The following is a 16,411-nucleotide window of genomic DNA, read 5'->3' as shown; positions in this document are numbered from 1 at the left end:
TTAAAAAAAAAAAAAAAAATATATATATATATATATATATATATATATATATATATATATACACACACACACACATTGGGTTCAGAAAACTTGTTGAGCTCAGGAAGTATTGGAATGGAATTTTATAACATAAAGAGAACTTTAGGCATGCCTCTTGCCATTACTAACATAATACACATGGGAGGCTACTTATTGCTTTTTGCTGCCTTTGCTCTAATCACAGATCAGCTCCAGAATTTATACCCATTTTACAAGCATTCATTAAAGAGTTCACTCAGAATACACACTTTCCAGTAATTCATATATTTCATTTTGCCTTGTTTTTAACTTATTTTAAAAGCTTAGGAAAATTGTCAATGTGAAGGCCATAGCATTCCAATTTATTAAATTTTTCCAGTAGTGAAATTAGATGCTGTAGTTGATGAATAACTCACAGTGAATGCAGGGGTGAATAGGACCTGTTAGATCATCAGTGCTTAGCTTTGGGTGTGATGTAGCTTCAGCCAGTATTTTTATTAACGTTTAACCCTGGGCTTAGGTCAGGTCAGCTCATGCAGGATCTTAGATTTCTTCGGATTGTCAGCCAGAGAGAGAGAGTACACACTAGAGAGTATTTTCTTGGTTGGTATGATGAGTAGGCAAATCTGTTAATGCTTGATTTTGCCACAGAAGCCCTGGCCTCAACCATATGCTCATTTCTAACGAGCACTATATGACAAATGATAAAATATATCCCTTTTGTAAAAATAAGATGCCATCTGCTTTAGGTCTTTCCCCATTTTCCCTTTTATTAATTTCAACCAAAAATGCATATAATAAACTAAACAATTTTTATGGGGTTGAGAGAAAATGACAAGCAGGACTGTTCTGTTTAATATTGATGTATTGAATCACTTTGATTCATTTGCATAAAGAGTGCTGCATAAATGCAATGTAAAATGATATCCTTTTGGCAAGAGAAAACCCAGCATCTTACTTCAAAAATGAGAAAAAATTACTTCTAGCACTTACATTTAAAAAAAAAAAATGCTGCTTCCTCTTTGGACACTTGTGTCAACCACCATGACTTGATCCAGCCCTCTGGCCTGTTTATCTGTTAGGCTTCTCTGCCACAGTATTTGCTTTACTCGTTGAGGGCTATTCTATAAAACTGGTAACAAAAATATCATATAATGGTATCATTTCACGAAGAACAATTTGCTTGATGAATCTGAATAAATTAAGATTTTATCATAATTTTTCATTATGATAAACAGGCTTTTCTTTTCATTGTCTGGGGAATAGTTTTGTTTAATATTTCCTTGCTTTCCTTTAGTCATTGACATCCTTTTACTTGATACTAATGATTTTTTCAAAGGTAAAAAAGAATTTTGACGTGATGACTATAAATTTATTTTTAATGTTGGTACCTGAGCAGTCCCATCCAACCTTTTAGAAACGGCTCCTTCAAAACAGAATTTATTTGCCATATATTCTTTTTTATTAAATTCTACACTCTTGTAGCATGAATATCAGAACGTAGTGGCTCGTCTTTGACACATCTGATATTTACATATGCACTATTTACCAAGAGTTTTCAATTTAATTAAAAATGTTTGTATGACATACCTCAGCTGATGCATTTCTAACAGGTGTTGCCACTCAGAGTGTGGTTCTTGTTTAAGCGAGATCACCATCAGATTTATTAGGCGCCTCAAAGCCCTGGGCAGCTCTGAGGAACCAGTTTGATAGTGTAACAGCCACTGTCCTGTGATTCTGGAGAGTGAGATCCCATACCTCTCTTAAATTAATTTGTTCTTACTGCTCAGTACACTCACTCCTCAAAAAGAAAGTTTTTTTCTGGGGAAGAACCTCTTCTTACTTAGGAGGAGTGCAGGGAGACATTTCCAGATGTTACTCCTCTCCTCAGTGGCACTTGTCTTCTGAGGGTTTTTGACTGTGCATTTATAAGATTTGAGGAAGCTTTAAAAAAATTAATTTGAAAACTTATTATGAGTTGTTTCAGGCATCATTAACAGAGGAAGACATGCATGATGGAGAAACCAAAACAAAATGTTCTGCCCTAGAATCAAATACAGTTCCCCTTCTCAACTCCGTATATTATTTTTCCCAGTTATATTTTGCATAGGTTGACAATTAAGAGCCCTTACAATTCCTAAGCAAATTAAATTATTACATACTGAGTTGTTTACTTGTAAATGTTATACGTGATTATACAAGAAAAGTATAGTACATGGTTCTCTAAGGATATTTGTGACCTCCAGTCACTTTCCTCAGCTGACTCAAGAGAAGTTTCAATCTCTTTCATGTTATGATCTGACCTTATTGTCAGCCCAGTACTGGGTTGGTTTATTCAAAGCTAAACAGTAGCTAACTAGATGAACTAATAAAATTATCTACTACAATCTGCTATGAGCATATCTATTGCAGTAGAAATAGAATAGCCTATAATTACTGTGATTGTATCCCTAAAACTCTTGTAATTATTTCATAAAACACCCATCACCTTTGAGAAAACACAAAGACTCTTGAAATTCTTGTTCTAATTAGTCTATAGCAGAGATTCTCAAACTTTAAAATATACCAGAGTCACCTCAAAGGCTTCTTCAAACACAGATTGCTGAACCCCACTCCCAAAGTTTCTTATTAAGTCTGCAGCGGGGCCTGAGAATTTGCGCTTTCAACAAGTTTCCTATTAGGGAACTGCAGTTTGAGATCACTGCTCTGTAGTTTGCAATTTTTACCACAGGTTATTAAATCAGCATTGGTAAGGCACTTTCTGGTATCTCTGGGACCTTACAGGGAAAGGGTTAAGTGAGGAAGGAATGGGCAGATAATAGAAATTTATCCAATGGGCCACTTTATCCCTTTATCCCAAAGGGCCCTCATCCCTTTTCAGAGGGATTCTCAGTCCTATTATGTGCAGTTAGAGAAAAGTAGGTGTTTGTATATTTAGGAAACAATTTACTCTTTAAAAATGTTTAGCTTTGTACTATCACTTTAAGATCAGGCTTGCAGAATTCTTAGAAACCATTCGCGTTAATTTCATTTACAAGTGTTCATAACTCTACGAAGACATTAGCTATTGGTCATTTATCGTGTAATACAATTATCCTAGAAACGCAGTTTTTTTTTTTTTTTTTTTTTTTTTTTTTGTGGTATGCGGGCCTCCCCCTGCCGTGGCCTCTCCCGTTGCGGAGCACAGGCTCAGGACGCGCAGGCCCAGCGGCCACGGCTCACGGGCCCAACCGCTCCGCGGCACGTGGGATCCTCCCAGACCGGGGCGCGAACCCGGTTCCCCTGCATCGGCAGGCGGACGCGCAACCACTGCGCCGCCAGGGAAGCCCCGAAACGCAGTTTTTAAAAAAACAGTAAGCCCTGGGCATTTCTTTAAGTTGAAAATATTTTTTCTTTTATGTCTTGGGTCTCCGTGTCACAAGCTGAGAAGGATATCTTTCCTTCTTAACCAAATCTGATAGTTTTAAAACCCATTGAAGTAACCTGCATGGAACCATGAGACTGAATAAAGAACATTTTCTTTGTAGGTTCCTCATAAATGTTTATGTTTAAAGGGAGAAAGATACATCTGCTTTACAAGATCTAGAAAGAAAAATATAGAGTGCAGAGCCTGTTTTCCTCGCATTTCAGCCTGTCTCCCATTCTGTATTGATGCTCATAATTCATCTAGATTCAACTTGGCCCTTTTGAAGAGCCATCACTCTGTTTCCAGGCTCTGATCCATTAAGTTGGTCAAAGTGAGTTTCCTATCTGCATATTTTGTTGTTTACAGGTAGAGTGACACATCTGTCGCTGTTTAGATATCGTTTACTGAAGACTAATGACCAAATGTAATGCCAGAAGGGAGCTGTTGTCTTCCATTATTTAACAAGTCTGGAAGCCTTGCCTGGTCCACATATCCTCTTCTCCGCTGTGTGGCTGACTCTTACACCTAGGGTATATCTTTGCGTTGAAAAATTGCATATTTACTTTGAAGAGAGAGAGCTAATCTGGACAATTTAGACAAATAGATTTGAACATTAAAACTTTCCTTAGAAGGCTTTTACTTTGCCAATATAAATACAACCATAATCTCACCAAGGAATCGTCACAATTGGATATAAGCAATAGGTGCACATTTAAAGCATTCATTTTCATGATGGGATGCCCAATATGTTACGGACTATTACGCTCAACACAGACTCCATATACTCACACTGCAGCTCATCAGTGTGAAAGTCTTGCATGGTTTATTGGTAGTGTTAATATTTCTTTTAAGGTAAGGAAGACCAGTCATCTCATATTGTTCATTTGTTCTCTGATTGATTTATTCACTCAACAATTGTTAGTCATTTCCTCCCAGGCTACAGTGTTTATGATGCCCCTCATAATTGCAAAAGCCTTCCAGCTAATTTGCTTTTGATCTTTACCACCTCTTTCCTTGGTGTGCTCCCCTATCTCAGTCAGCTATAAAATTAACAGTTTTAACACCCAGGGTGATAATTTTTCCTGGCGCTTTTGCTGTACATCACATACTTTTAACACCCACCCTGTTTATCAGAACATTCCATAATAGGCAGAGGAGAGACTACAGTGGAGTTAACAGATTAGCAAGCACCGTCCAACTTGAAGAAAATAAAAAGCATAGCCATGAACATACTGTGCAGTATGGCCCACTACTGCCCTCTATCCAGTAGGGTAGCATAACACACTTTCCACCCCTAGCTGACCTGTCATTGAAAAACATGTATTAGCTACATTATTCTTACTTGAAAGGATGTGTATGTCTCTTAAATAGAAAAAAAAAAAAACAAAAAAAAACAGGGAAATGAACAACGGTAAAACAAATTGGCATTACACAAGCTATGCTTATATTAGAAGCCATCAGAGTAAATGAGATTACTGAGAGAAAATGTGTAAAGAAAAAGAGAGGGGGCCCTAAGACAAGACCCTAAGGGAAAACATTTAAGTGGTCTCTATAGAAAGGAGAGCCAACAAAGAACAACAGCAAGGAGTGGCCTGAGAGGTAGGAGGAAAACAAGGACTCTGCAGTATTGGAAATCCAGAGGAGACTCTCAAAAGAAAGGTCAGCTATGCCCAGTGCTGCAGACATTAACATATATTCAACCCCCTGCCCCCAATTAAGAAGCCAAAAGACATTTTTAGAAAGTATATCTTACCACTAAGTTGTTCTATGAAAATTTTATTGTTAAGTGATTCTAGAAACGTTGGACTGCTAAAATATGTTGACTCTCCCCCAGCATCCTTTGAAAATAAGGCTTCCAGCAACCTTGAGCATTTAAAATACTGCCCTGTACCTACAAATAGGTAAAAATCCTTCCATAAGTGATGAGGAAAATAGTTCTTACTAAACATTAGGTGATGGTTTCTTTTGCAAGGCAAGGAACCGTTCTCAAGCCTCAACTCGAACAGCTGTGCATTAACTCAGCTGGCAGGTAATACATCCGAGCGGTCAGAAGTTCGACACTGAGCCTCTGGGTGTGCCGTGCAGGCATTTGACAGGCTTCGTGGTAGTGAACACACACACACACACACACACACACACACACACACACACACACACACACACAGCGTCGGGAACATAAAGCTACAGCAGCAAAAGCGACAGCAGAGGGAGCCAGTGGAAGAGCTAGAAAACAGTATCAGGCTGTGTAGGGGAGCATCACGCAGCTTGTTGTTCTCTTGAGAGTGTCGTATGATTGTGTGACAAATTTAATATTTTATAGATTATTAAATTTAATAATTCTCTGACATTGCAATTTTTAATTCTGTTCTAATTTCAGTCTGTAACTAATTTTTGGAAGTGTCCTAAAAAGAGTTTATTTATTAGTGTTAACAATGATAAATCCTTATTACTAATAATTGTACTGTTTATTGAGAGCATAACGTGGGCTGAGCACTGTGCCAAACTCTTCACTAACATAACATCTAATCTTCACAAAAGTCATTAATACTGGGCAGGTATTGTTTCTATTTTGAAGGTGAAGATGAGGTCTTAATTATTTGCTTAAGTCCACACAGCAAGAAGTAATGAAGGCATGTTTGCCTGACACAAAAGCCATGTCCTTTCTATTATACAACCTTGGTTCACGGGACTGGCATTGATGTTCAGTACTTCTTTCCCCCAAGTCACTAGAGTCAGTGATTATATTAAATGTGTTTATTTCTCTTAGTCTAGTGATAAGGTTAGTAATTGAATTCACCTTGTCTAAAAAAGGAGAAATGGCATATATCAGAGGAAATTCAGCTAGAGGAAAATCTTCAAAAAGATTCAGCCCCTAAGTTGATCTTCTAAAGAAAAAGTAAGTGGTTGGGTTAAATAGGAAAGGACTCTTTTAAAAATGATAGTACCCAGGAAGAAAAATTTCTTAAAACTTTCTTAAACTAGTCCCTTTTGAGTGGCCCAGGTAGCTTATTAAATATTTGGCTCTTATTCAGCAGGTGTTTTAGGGAGAATTTTCTCTAGCAGTAAGTGCCCAGTCTCTTCTGGGGCTGACAGCTCCATAGAATTCCCTGGGGGTCTTGGGGTCACCTGTAAGGGTATAGACACAAGGTAGGTTTGTGTCCTAAACTGAACTGAGAAATACCTCTGTCTTAAACTGAGAAAGAATTCAGAATCACGAAGAATATTAAAAGCTTAGAGCATAGCTAGCTGCTCTAATGATGACAGAACTTCTCTAGGAGAAGAATACTTTGTAAAGATCTTTAAGAATGTATGCCCTTCTCAATTTTTTATGGAGTTAAGCTAGAAATTGAAAATTAAGTTTTCATGTAAAAACGAGAAAGGACAGTGCTGTTCATTGTTATTAGTGCCTGGCTGCTATTGAACCAAATTTGCAGAAGAGGATGCAGTCACGATGTAATGTTGTGTGTATGTTGACGTGCTACAACTTAGGTCTTAACTGTATGGCTTATTGTGGTCTTGACTGTCAATCTTTGTGTACTTTAGCGCATACTCTCAGAGCCAGTGCCAGTGTTTTATGTAAAACTTTTAGCTTCACCAGCTCTTGTCATATTGCCTAGCACATTTATATTGGATTCTCAAAAAAAATTTTGTTGACTGGCTTGTTGGCTGTCTTTTCACAGTGATTCCAAATATATTTCAACAAAAAATTAACTAATTGCTTTTTGGTAAATATAAAATGACATTAAATCTCTTTTCTGTGTGGCAAGTTGCTGAGTTGGTATTTATATGGAAATGGAAATGCATAAATTGTTTTAAGGTTGTAGAGTTAAATTTAGGGCCTGGAATTCTCAAGATACTAATACTCTTGTCATCCAACAACCACCCAAGCCACACCTGTTTTTTTGTTATTATTTTTGAGGCTATTTACTAAAATTGGTTTCAAAATTATAATCCCAAGCGTAACACATTTAAAGTTATTTGGTACTTGGGAGCAATGACGTTCTCATTAAACTAAGGAAAGTTCCTGAATGTGTGTGAATGAGGAGCAAAAATTCTGATATCACAATTAATATTCTTTATGTGAATTGTTTTCAATATAGATTTCTTCGAACACTTCACAGTTGGGCGGTGCTGAACCTGTAAAACGTTGTGGAAAGTCTGCACTCTTTCAACTGGCAGAGGCAAGTTCTAAGAATATGTTGTGATAAGATCTGCAGTGGTCGAAGTCACAAAAAAGTTAATCGTAACTGTGTTCCCTAAACTGTACCATCTCACCTGTGACCATAAAGTGTGTTGTATCTAATTTTCAACAATGAAAGGGTTAACCTTTAATTTAAGGAAGTGGACTTTTGCTACGAAAAGTCATTAAGCATTGAAAAAGGTTACCCAGGGAAATTGCAAAATCTTTTTCACAGGTAGTATTTTAAAATAAGTTCAGTTTTTGTCTCTCTCAGATTGGTTAAGTAAGTACATCCTAAACCGAGAAGAATGGCCTAGGTCATTTTCCTCTTCTCTGATTCTCTTGTGATATCTATAAATCTCTAGAAAGCACTACCGTTAAACTAGGTGGTTGATGTTTTAATTGGGGGGTTGTTTTCAGTGAAGAACTCAAAAGGATTTGTTCTAAAGTCTGGTTTTATAGCATCTATCAGTTGTACATTTGATGTGACGTGGGTGTAAAATGCTACTACTCCTTTGGCAAAGCAGAAAAGATGCTTTTGTAAAGCCTAAGAAGGACAGAGCCCTCACTTGGCGTGGGATGGTGGGTGGGAGAACATGCCGGGAGTGGTCATTGCTGGGACAGGTGGCAACAAGGCTTCCTCTGCCAAGCTGGACCGATCTGCCCTATGGGGACGTGTGCAAGAAATGGCTTTAGTGCCTGGACACTGTTGTAGCAGTTTTCTCTTTTGGTGAGACAAATTAGGAGGTACAAAATGAGTGACCCAAAATCTCTATATTAAATTTCCTTTTCTCCTTTTTCCTGTCTTCCTTCCAATGAGTTCCTTCTGAGTTTTTTTGTGATATGGTTCTTTTATCAATTCTTTGAGTTTATTGAACTTAATGGGACAACCTGTCATTTTCTAAATTTTATGGTAGCTTGTATCATAAAAATTTAGCAGTTTTAAATATCTTTATTTTTTTTTTAAGTTTTATTTTATTTTTTTGGCTGCACCTCATGGCTCGCGGGATCTTAGTTCCTCAACCAGGGATCGAACCCGGGCCCCGGCAGTGAAAGTGCTGAGTCCTAACCACTGGACCGTCAGGGACTTCCCCCTAAATATCTTTAAATTAATCTTTTAAAGTCCAGCCAGATCCAAATTAGGAATATAAAAATAAAAAGGCCTGAAACAGTAAAGTATGTAAATAATGGGACAAACTAATCCATTTTTGTCTGACATGAAGCTGACATGCTTCTTGTATAAGAGAAATTCAGACTCAAATAGAGGGCTACGAATGACTAGAAAAATTAGGAATGCCACAGGGAATAGTTTTTTAAAGAACTGGGTAAGTCAGTGGCAAAGTACTGTTTCTGATAGAACTAAAATGATAAAGATCTGGCAATGAGTCTGCCTTTACAGTTGTAAACGTGTCTTAGTAAACAGGGAGACTATGAGGTCATAAATTTGTCCAGTATCTTTAAGACTATATACATTGTCAAGATAATTTATTTGAAAGAAGTGATTATGTTTCTTAAATAAGATGAATATGGCCCTTTCTGCGTTTCCAGGGGGGTGGGGTATGTACATATATACAGACATATCCATATGGTCTTTTAAATATTAAACAACACTGATTTATAAAACACACTAGCTTTCAGTGTGAATATTTGTTTATTAAATAGTTTTGTATTAGAAATGTATGGACCTTAGAGGTGCTTTGCTGTGGGCGGGGTGCTAGAGCAATGAATCTGTCTTCTCGTTTTCTTTCTTTGGCATAACAGTCACAAAAAAATGGATTCCCCATTAAATCAGAGCTCATTAAAAAGAACACTCTTCAAATTTGTAAGGATGCATCCCAAATATAAAACAGATGCTGTGGTTTAACAGATGTTTCAATGCTGGTATCATAATTTAAAGGGGTAAAATGACTGCAATAAGCCTATTCCAATTATAGCAAATCAGCTTATACTCAGACTTAGTTTCTTATAACATCCAAGTAAAAATGTATGCTTTTGATGGAACAGGGTTGGTAAAAAATAATTTACCAAGAAAATCTTCTCACATTATTATTTGCACCACATGAATATGATGCCATAATGCTAATAGAGTGTGTTTTAGAATAACATCCTAAAGCCTTCCCAGTTTATAATTAAACATAAATATGTGCACAATGGATTAATCAGCATCTCTAAATAATCACCAGTAGAAATATGCTTCCTCAGTTATTTTTTATTCCTTGTGTATTTGATGTTCATTTTTTCTTGAACAAAGTATAATATTTAATTATTTTGGGTACCTCTTTAAATAAGTATGATAGGGTATTGAGGAGGATTTTTCCTGTGGCCCAGAATTGATGCCGTTTTCTGATATCGTAAGGAACAGCTTTAAATTTACACATTCTAAAGGGAAAGCCATCAACAAGCCACCTTCAGTTTGGGCTAGATTCTTCTCTTGGGATTTATAAAGAGACAGCCTTATGCAGCTGTCATCCCTTCTACCACTCCAAGGGTTTCCCCTCACGTCCCCACCCTAACCCCATGGGTGGGGCTATCATGGGCTTGGCAGTCATCTGGAATATTGTGGCTTTTCTCCTTGTCCTGTGGAGGAAAGCAGACAGTGCTTTCCCTTCTTCACCCCTGGCCTCTGTCAAGCAGAGTGAAGACAGCTCTGAGAGAACCCCTGTTAAAGACTAGGGGTCGTACTGCAAGAAGTGTCTTCTCATGTTTTGGCGAGAAGCAAGCAATGTTTTAGACGTCGATTTACTGCGGTGCCCTTCACCTCTCTGACCAGGCCAAAAGAGAACTGGAGGAAGTCAGCAGCAGGGAGAGACTTAGAAGAGCCTGATACACCGTCTTGGCATTGCAAAGATGCATGAGTTTTCCAGGGGCCAAGTGAACAAGTAGAAAGTAGTTCAGCTTGATCAGGCAAGAGGCCACGAATGGTCGTGGGGAGAGGGCAGGCCTGGGACCATCCCATATCTCACTTGAGGACACTCTGAGGAACTCCCACAAACAGGAGTGATGTTCAGCTTGTTTGCACTAGGACAGCTGTCCCGGTACTAAAATACAAAACACTTCCTATTGTTGGTAAAAAGACTGGGACCCTACCCCTTGAGTACCTTTGCAGTAACTCTGCCAGCATCCCAGGTCTCCCCTATCCTTCTAGCAACTGGACAGCACAGCAAGGGACCTGCAGCACCCTGTTCTAGCCCTGAGACCACATCCCTTCTGATTGCTTAGCACCCCTGCCTGTTAAATATTTTGTATATTGTCTCTGTCCTTGGCATCTCTGTCAAGGTCATTCAGTCTTATGTGGAGTTAGCAGGAACAGACAAAGACATAACCATGCACAGTTGGTTTTACCTGCACCATTCCTCCCTCTGTCCTCTCAACCAGAGGCTATATGTCTTGTGAAGGAAGGGCCAGGAACCAGCCCCAGAACTAACCATTCACCCTTCCCAGCTCCATTCTGGTGGGTGGACATGGGAGAAGGAGTGAATGAGGAGCCCTCCCAAAGACAGGGTTTGTTGCTTGCAAGAAAATTCTTCTCTTGGAGAGAAGCAAGAAATATTGTAGGCATATATTTATTGCTGTGCCCTACACCCACTTCAGCAGGCAAAACGAAAATTGGAGGAGGCTGGCAGCAGATAGAAGGAGTCTTAGATTGGCCTGCACTCTCAGTTTGGGCATTGCAAGGAGCGCTCCCCATTTCCCAGCACCCCAAGCCAAGAGATGCTCCGGTGGAAGGGTCTGCTTCAGGCATTTGATTGGCATTTTAAATTGGGTGGATTTTTAATAGCTGAAAGTGACCTGAAAATTCTGGAATCTGTTCCAGGTATTTTTCAGGAATCTACTCCAGCTAGGAAGGGAGATTTGGCATTGTGCTACTGAGGTCAGGGAACTGTAAAAAATACAGTCGTTTATGTTTGAACCTCCATGAGGTTCATACTGTTCAGTTAATCAGTTAATTGGCACAGGTACTATAATGTATTATGTTTCCTTTCCTTTTGAGATTAATTAGGTCAGGTCACATAAAGAATAGCAAAGCATCCTCCTGGAGATCATTGTATATTATAATTGCTATAGTTGGAGAGCACACAGAAACATCTTTATCTGTACATTTTAGTAAAGAAAATTCTACACTTAAAGATATCTGTTACTAATATTGCCTAGTACAACAAGTGGAGCAGTTTATTCATTTATTCTAACAAACAGTAGTTTCTGAGGGCCTACTCTGTGCTGTTAACAGCGAGGTTGTTCAAGCTACCTGCATATGGATGTACACTGAGATAACCTGTGAACCTTCTTCTGAGATCAGTGGTATAGGAAGACCTTACCTCAAGATCCAATTTTGGTGTTGGGAGTGCCATGAGAGGCTGGAGCATAAGCCTAAAAATATTACTATTTGTTTTAGTTCTAATTTTTTTATCTACAAGTAAGTTTTATTATCTAACATAAGATAATAATGACCGACATTTATTATCTACTGTGTGCTAGACACTTTCCTAGGTAGTTTATATGTACTCATTGAATTCTCACACCTGTCCTTTGAGGTAGTACTATTATCATTCCTCTTTTCCACAGTAAGAAACAAAAGGACAGAGAGGTTTTGTGACCTGCCTGAGGTCATGTGAACAGGAAATGTTAGAGCTTCCGTAGAAACCCAGTCAGTCTCTCCACAGCCTGGGCTCTTCAGCACTGTGCTATTCTGTCACCTTGTTTTAGATTAATATAAAAGACTGTGCAAGTTACTTGTTATAGAGGTTGCATGTTATAGAAGTCTCTGTGGAAGATAGCCTACTCCTACACATATGTGTATGGCTGAATAAAATGACAGATTGTTCAAGACTGCTGTCAAAGAAATGGAGCTGATATTTCCTTTTTTAAAAGTGATTCTACTTTTGAAACTGCCAAGATACATCCTACACCCTTAAATAAGTAAGTGCCTGTTTGTGAATATACTTTGGAAGATACGGTGAGGACTGTAGGAAATTACAGTGTATGCCTCCTGTTCTCCAGGAACTTATTCTCCAGTTGCAAAGAGATAAAATATAAAAAGTTAAGGGATAAGAAATAAATTAATGGTGCAAGTGGTTTCACAGGAAAGCATGCAATGAAATGAGGAAGTTCAACTTGAGTGATACCAAAGTGAACGTGTAAAACCAGGAAACGGAGAAATTAATATCAACTGGGGTGCTCTGGGGACCCAGCACAGGGGAGAGAGCATGAAGAAAGATGGTTCTTGATGAAGGAGTTGTTGAGGAACAGAGGTTGAAACTAGCATCCTTTGGGCCACATCCAATTTTGTTAAGAGATGCTTTCTTTGGCCCACAATTTGTTGACCTGCTTTATATTTTACATTGGAATTAGTGGCTAATATTTTAAAATTACAGATTTCAAATAAATGCGTACTCTGACCTCTCTTGAAAATGTAGTGAGTCTGGAGACACTGGACCAGCCTTTCTGCATGAGAACAATTGGTCAGAGCTGATAAATGGCTGCCCCCTTAGAGAGGTGTTTGTTGTACAAATGTCACCGTCCTCTCCTTTCCCTTCTGAGCCCCGACTCTGAGTCCAACAGTCATTGCCAACATCCATATACACTTGTCCACACCCCTTTATACCTAACCATCCAAACACTGTAGAGACTGTGATTTATGCATAATTAAATGGAGAAATGGGGGAGATAGAGCAAAGAGATAAAGGCAGGCAAACATGAAATAGGTAGATGACAAGTAAATCAGCTGGGCAGAGGAGAGGGCTGTGCTAGGAGATATATGGAAGGTGAAGGTAGAGTGTAGCTGCAAGTCAGAATTGGGAGGGTGTTTAGTGTAAAGCGGAGAAATTTGTACTTGAAAATAATGAACGGCGGTTGAGAATTTGGAGCAGGGGCGTGCAGTGGTGAGAGCAGCCCTTGGAGAGACTCACTTGGCAGCTGTGTAGAACAGAGCGGAAAGCCTCTGTGGACGTCTGGGTGTGGGAAGACAAGAACCAGCATCTGGGGAGCTGGCAGTGGGCATGGGAGGCTGCAGGGGATTCAGGTGGATTTGGTGATCGAGTCAATGTGAGAGGTAAAGCAAAGGGGAGTCCGAGACAACTCCAGCTCTGAACCTCAGTGTGGGAAAAGAACGGCTTTCAGAAGTTTACCCTGATCTTGGAGCCCAGCTTCAGGAAACCTGGATGTTTGTGAACCGAGAGGGGGCCCCACAAGTAGAAAAGCAGAGATGAAAGATGCTGAGGGGGAAGGGATAGCTGAAGAAATCCAATACTGAAAGAGTCAACACAAGGGGATTGCCAGCTAGGTAAACAGTTGAGTTTGGAAAGCAGAAACCCATGTTCCTCTGAGCACAGAAGAAAGAAAGGTAAAAAACGGTCACCCCAGGATTGCTGGATTTGTCCATGTTATACTTTTCTTCTTTATCTCAATTTGTTAAACTGATAATCTGTTACAGTGAAGCTGAAGAAAGAGAATGCTGGCTCTCTCTAGACGTACTCTTCAAATATATAAAAGCAAGATTGTAGACATGGTGGGTCCAAGGGAATTGGAAGAGTTATCATTAACCCTATTTATTAAAAAAAGGATGAAGACATTTTCTGAGACCTCAACACCCTAGTTTTTCTTGCGTTCCAATTTGCAAGAAACCTTTATAATTAAAGTCAAATGGGTAGGTAAAGATGAATTTATTCTAGTATCTATAAAAATTAAATCTTATGGAAAATTATGGCTCACTTTAAGAAAATATGAGTCATGTTAAAATTACAGAAATTCTATACGATATTGAAAAACGTAGGAAATCCCTCCCCACCACATTACCAATTATAGGTGGTATTTGATTGATGTATGACTCCATTCAGGTGTTCTGTTGTGTCCTCATATCATTGATGTGCATTATCCTTTCACCCTACTGTAACCCCCTGAAGCCTAGAACCTCAACACGTAGTTCCCAAGTTCTCAGCTTCACCTGCACTCTTATCGTAAAATTGAATTCTAACACTTAACGATATATTAGAGGGGGCCTTTGGTTTGAAAGTGGTGTGTTTCTTTCCTTTTTGTGCTGAGTTGCAAGGCATTTTTAGAAAACTCCTATTCTAAAACTTTTCATTTTATTTCCAATTGCACCAACTTCCTTTTGTAGGAACTGAAATATAGGAATGCACCTCCTAATGACTTCCTTTAACACCTTTCGGGGAGACTTCAGTAAATGGCCTTTTGGAGCAAAGGCCATCCCCACCCCATCTAGTGTCTTCAGAAATGGTATAGTTTCTGAAGAAATAGTGAATAAACATTTAAACCACCATTTCACCTGGCCTAATTGTTTCAGCAAACCAAACAGTAAGCAACTTAATATGCACAGATTTTAGTGCTGAGAGACACTTAGACCACGGTTCTGTGACCAGTTATCTTTTATAATAAAGAAAATTGAATTATCTTAGCAGTGATGCTATTCTTTATTCTCTGAAACCATCAGCCAGTATATTTTTATGGCAAAAACATTCTGGTTCTATTTAATTATGGGAGACATGCACATCTTGGAAAAACACCGCGAAATGCCATCCTAGGGTTATGTGTACACTGTTTTGGCAGATAATAAGCCAGTACAAAATGATTGTAAACATACCTTGGCTGCAAAACATTTGTTTTGTACTAAAAAGCAGAAATTTAGAAATGGAAACTTCTTGATTAGTGTCAGTGGGTCTGTTTCCATACTGCCTTGTTTTTAATCCAGCTGGCTCCTTTATAACAGACAATGAAAGACAAAATATAATTAAGAGTGAAATAATATGGTACATTTTGGAACTACTTACCCATTTCTTTGTACCAGTTAAGGGCATCGTCTTCTGTGGTATTACTTCTCATCTAGTGCATGATTAATTATTTTTCACTGGCCATTTCACTCAGTCTTTTAAAGCAGGACACATTAAAGAATTGAATCAATATCTTAATATTTGTAGAAAGGAATACATTTTTAAATGTCTTTAAGGAGATAAAAGCTTGGTGCAGCACAGATTTATTGTGTGTTTAAAGCCACCACCCAATAACAAACCCTGAACCTAAGGTGTGGTCATACCTGAACTGAAAATGACAGCCTCCCTGAACTCAGGGACACGAAAAATAATTCCTCCATTTTATCTCATCCCTTCAGTATCTTTATTGATTTTTTTTTCCTTTGCAATCATTTTGAAGAGGATAGTTTTTTATATGTCTGTCCCATGTGTACATCCAAAGGATCTGGGTTTCAACATAATGATTTTTGTTTTTCTTTTGGGAATGAGTTACATTTCTTCTAGCACATCACTATCAGGCCACTGACTACGCGAAACAGTAAGAAACTTCAGTGTGGTTTCGGTTGTCGGAGGTAAAGTTAAAATATTGGTGATTAATTTTCACTGGTGCTCCTGGGAACCATAACTAAGGACAGTGTGATCACTGGTCTAGGCCAAACAGCAGCATGGTCATAATTAGCATTGTTTTTTATAGACTCGTTAACTCTCTCCTGGTATTAATCAGAATGCATTTTAGATTCATCATTTACCTCAGAATTAACGAACTGTTCAACACAATTATCTGTTGAATGCCTTCATTTTTTTTACTAGGATATTCTTGGAGGAGAATACAAAGGTGAACAGGATACATTTTGTGCCCCCTGCCCCCGGAAGTTACAGTTATTAAAAATAGAGTAGTTCCTGAGGGAATAGATGATATATATCAAATATTTATGCCCGGCATTTGATTAAAAACATTAACATTTTAACTTCTTTGAATACAGCCATGGGAATTCCATCCAGAAGGTGTCCTGCAGACGATTTTCCATTCTCACTTTTAAAGAA

General features: G+C 38.5%; 1 protein-coding gene across 12 annotated transcripts in view; it reads left to right on the top strand.

Annotated features, from left to right (window-relative positions):
* Positions 1 to 16,411, top strand: part of BBX (BBX high mobility group box domain containing) — a 291,235-nt gene that overhangs the window by 237,413 nt on the left and 37,411 nt on the right. For all 12 annotated transcript variants that reach the window (XM_028493704.2, XM_055085734.1, XM_055085732.1 and 9 more), the window contains one exon: positions 7,525 to 7,605. In XM_028493704.2, the coding sequence (XP_028349505.2) occupies positions 7,525 to 7,605 (81 nt within the window). The remainder of the gene's footprint in view (positions 1 to 7,524; positions 7,606 to 16,411) is intronic.

This window comes from Physeter macrocephalus, chromosome 1 (assembly GCF_002837175.3).
Source record: "Physeter macrocephalus isolate SW-GA chromosome 1, ASM283717v5, whole genome shotgun sequence".
Taxonomy (NCBI): domain Eukaryota; kingdom Metazoa; phylum Chordata; class Mammalia; order Artiodactyla; family Physeteridae; genus Physeter; species Physeter macrocephalus.
Note: the sequence above shows the minus strand (reverse complement) of the source record. Positions and strands in the feature narration are given on the sequence as shown.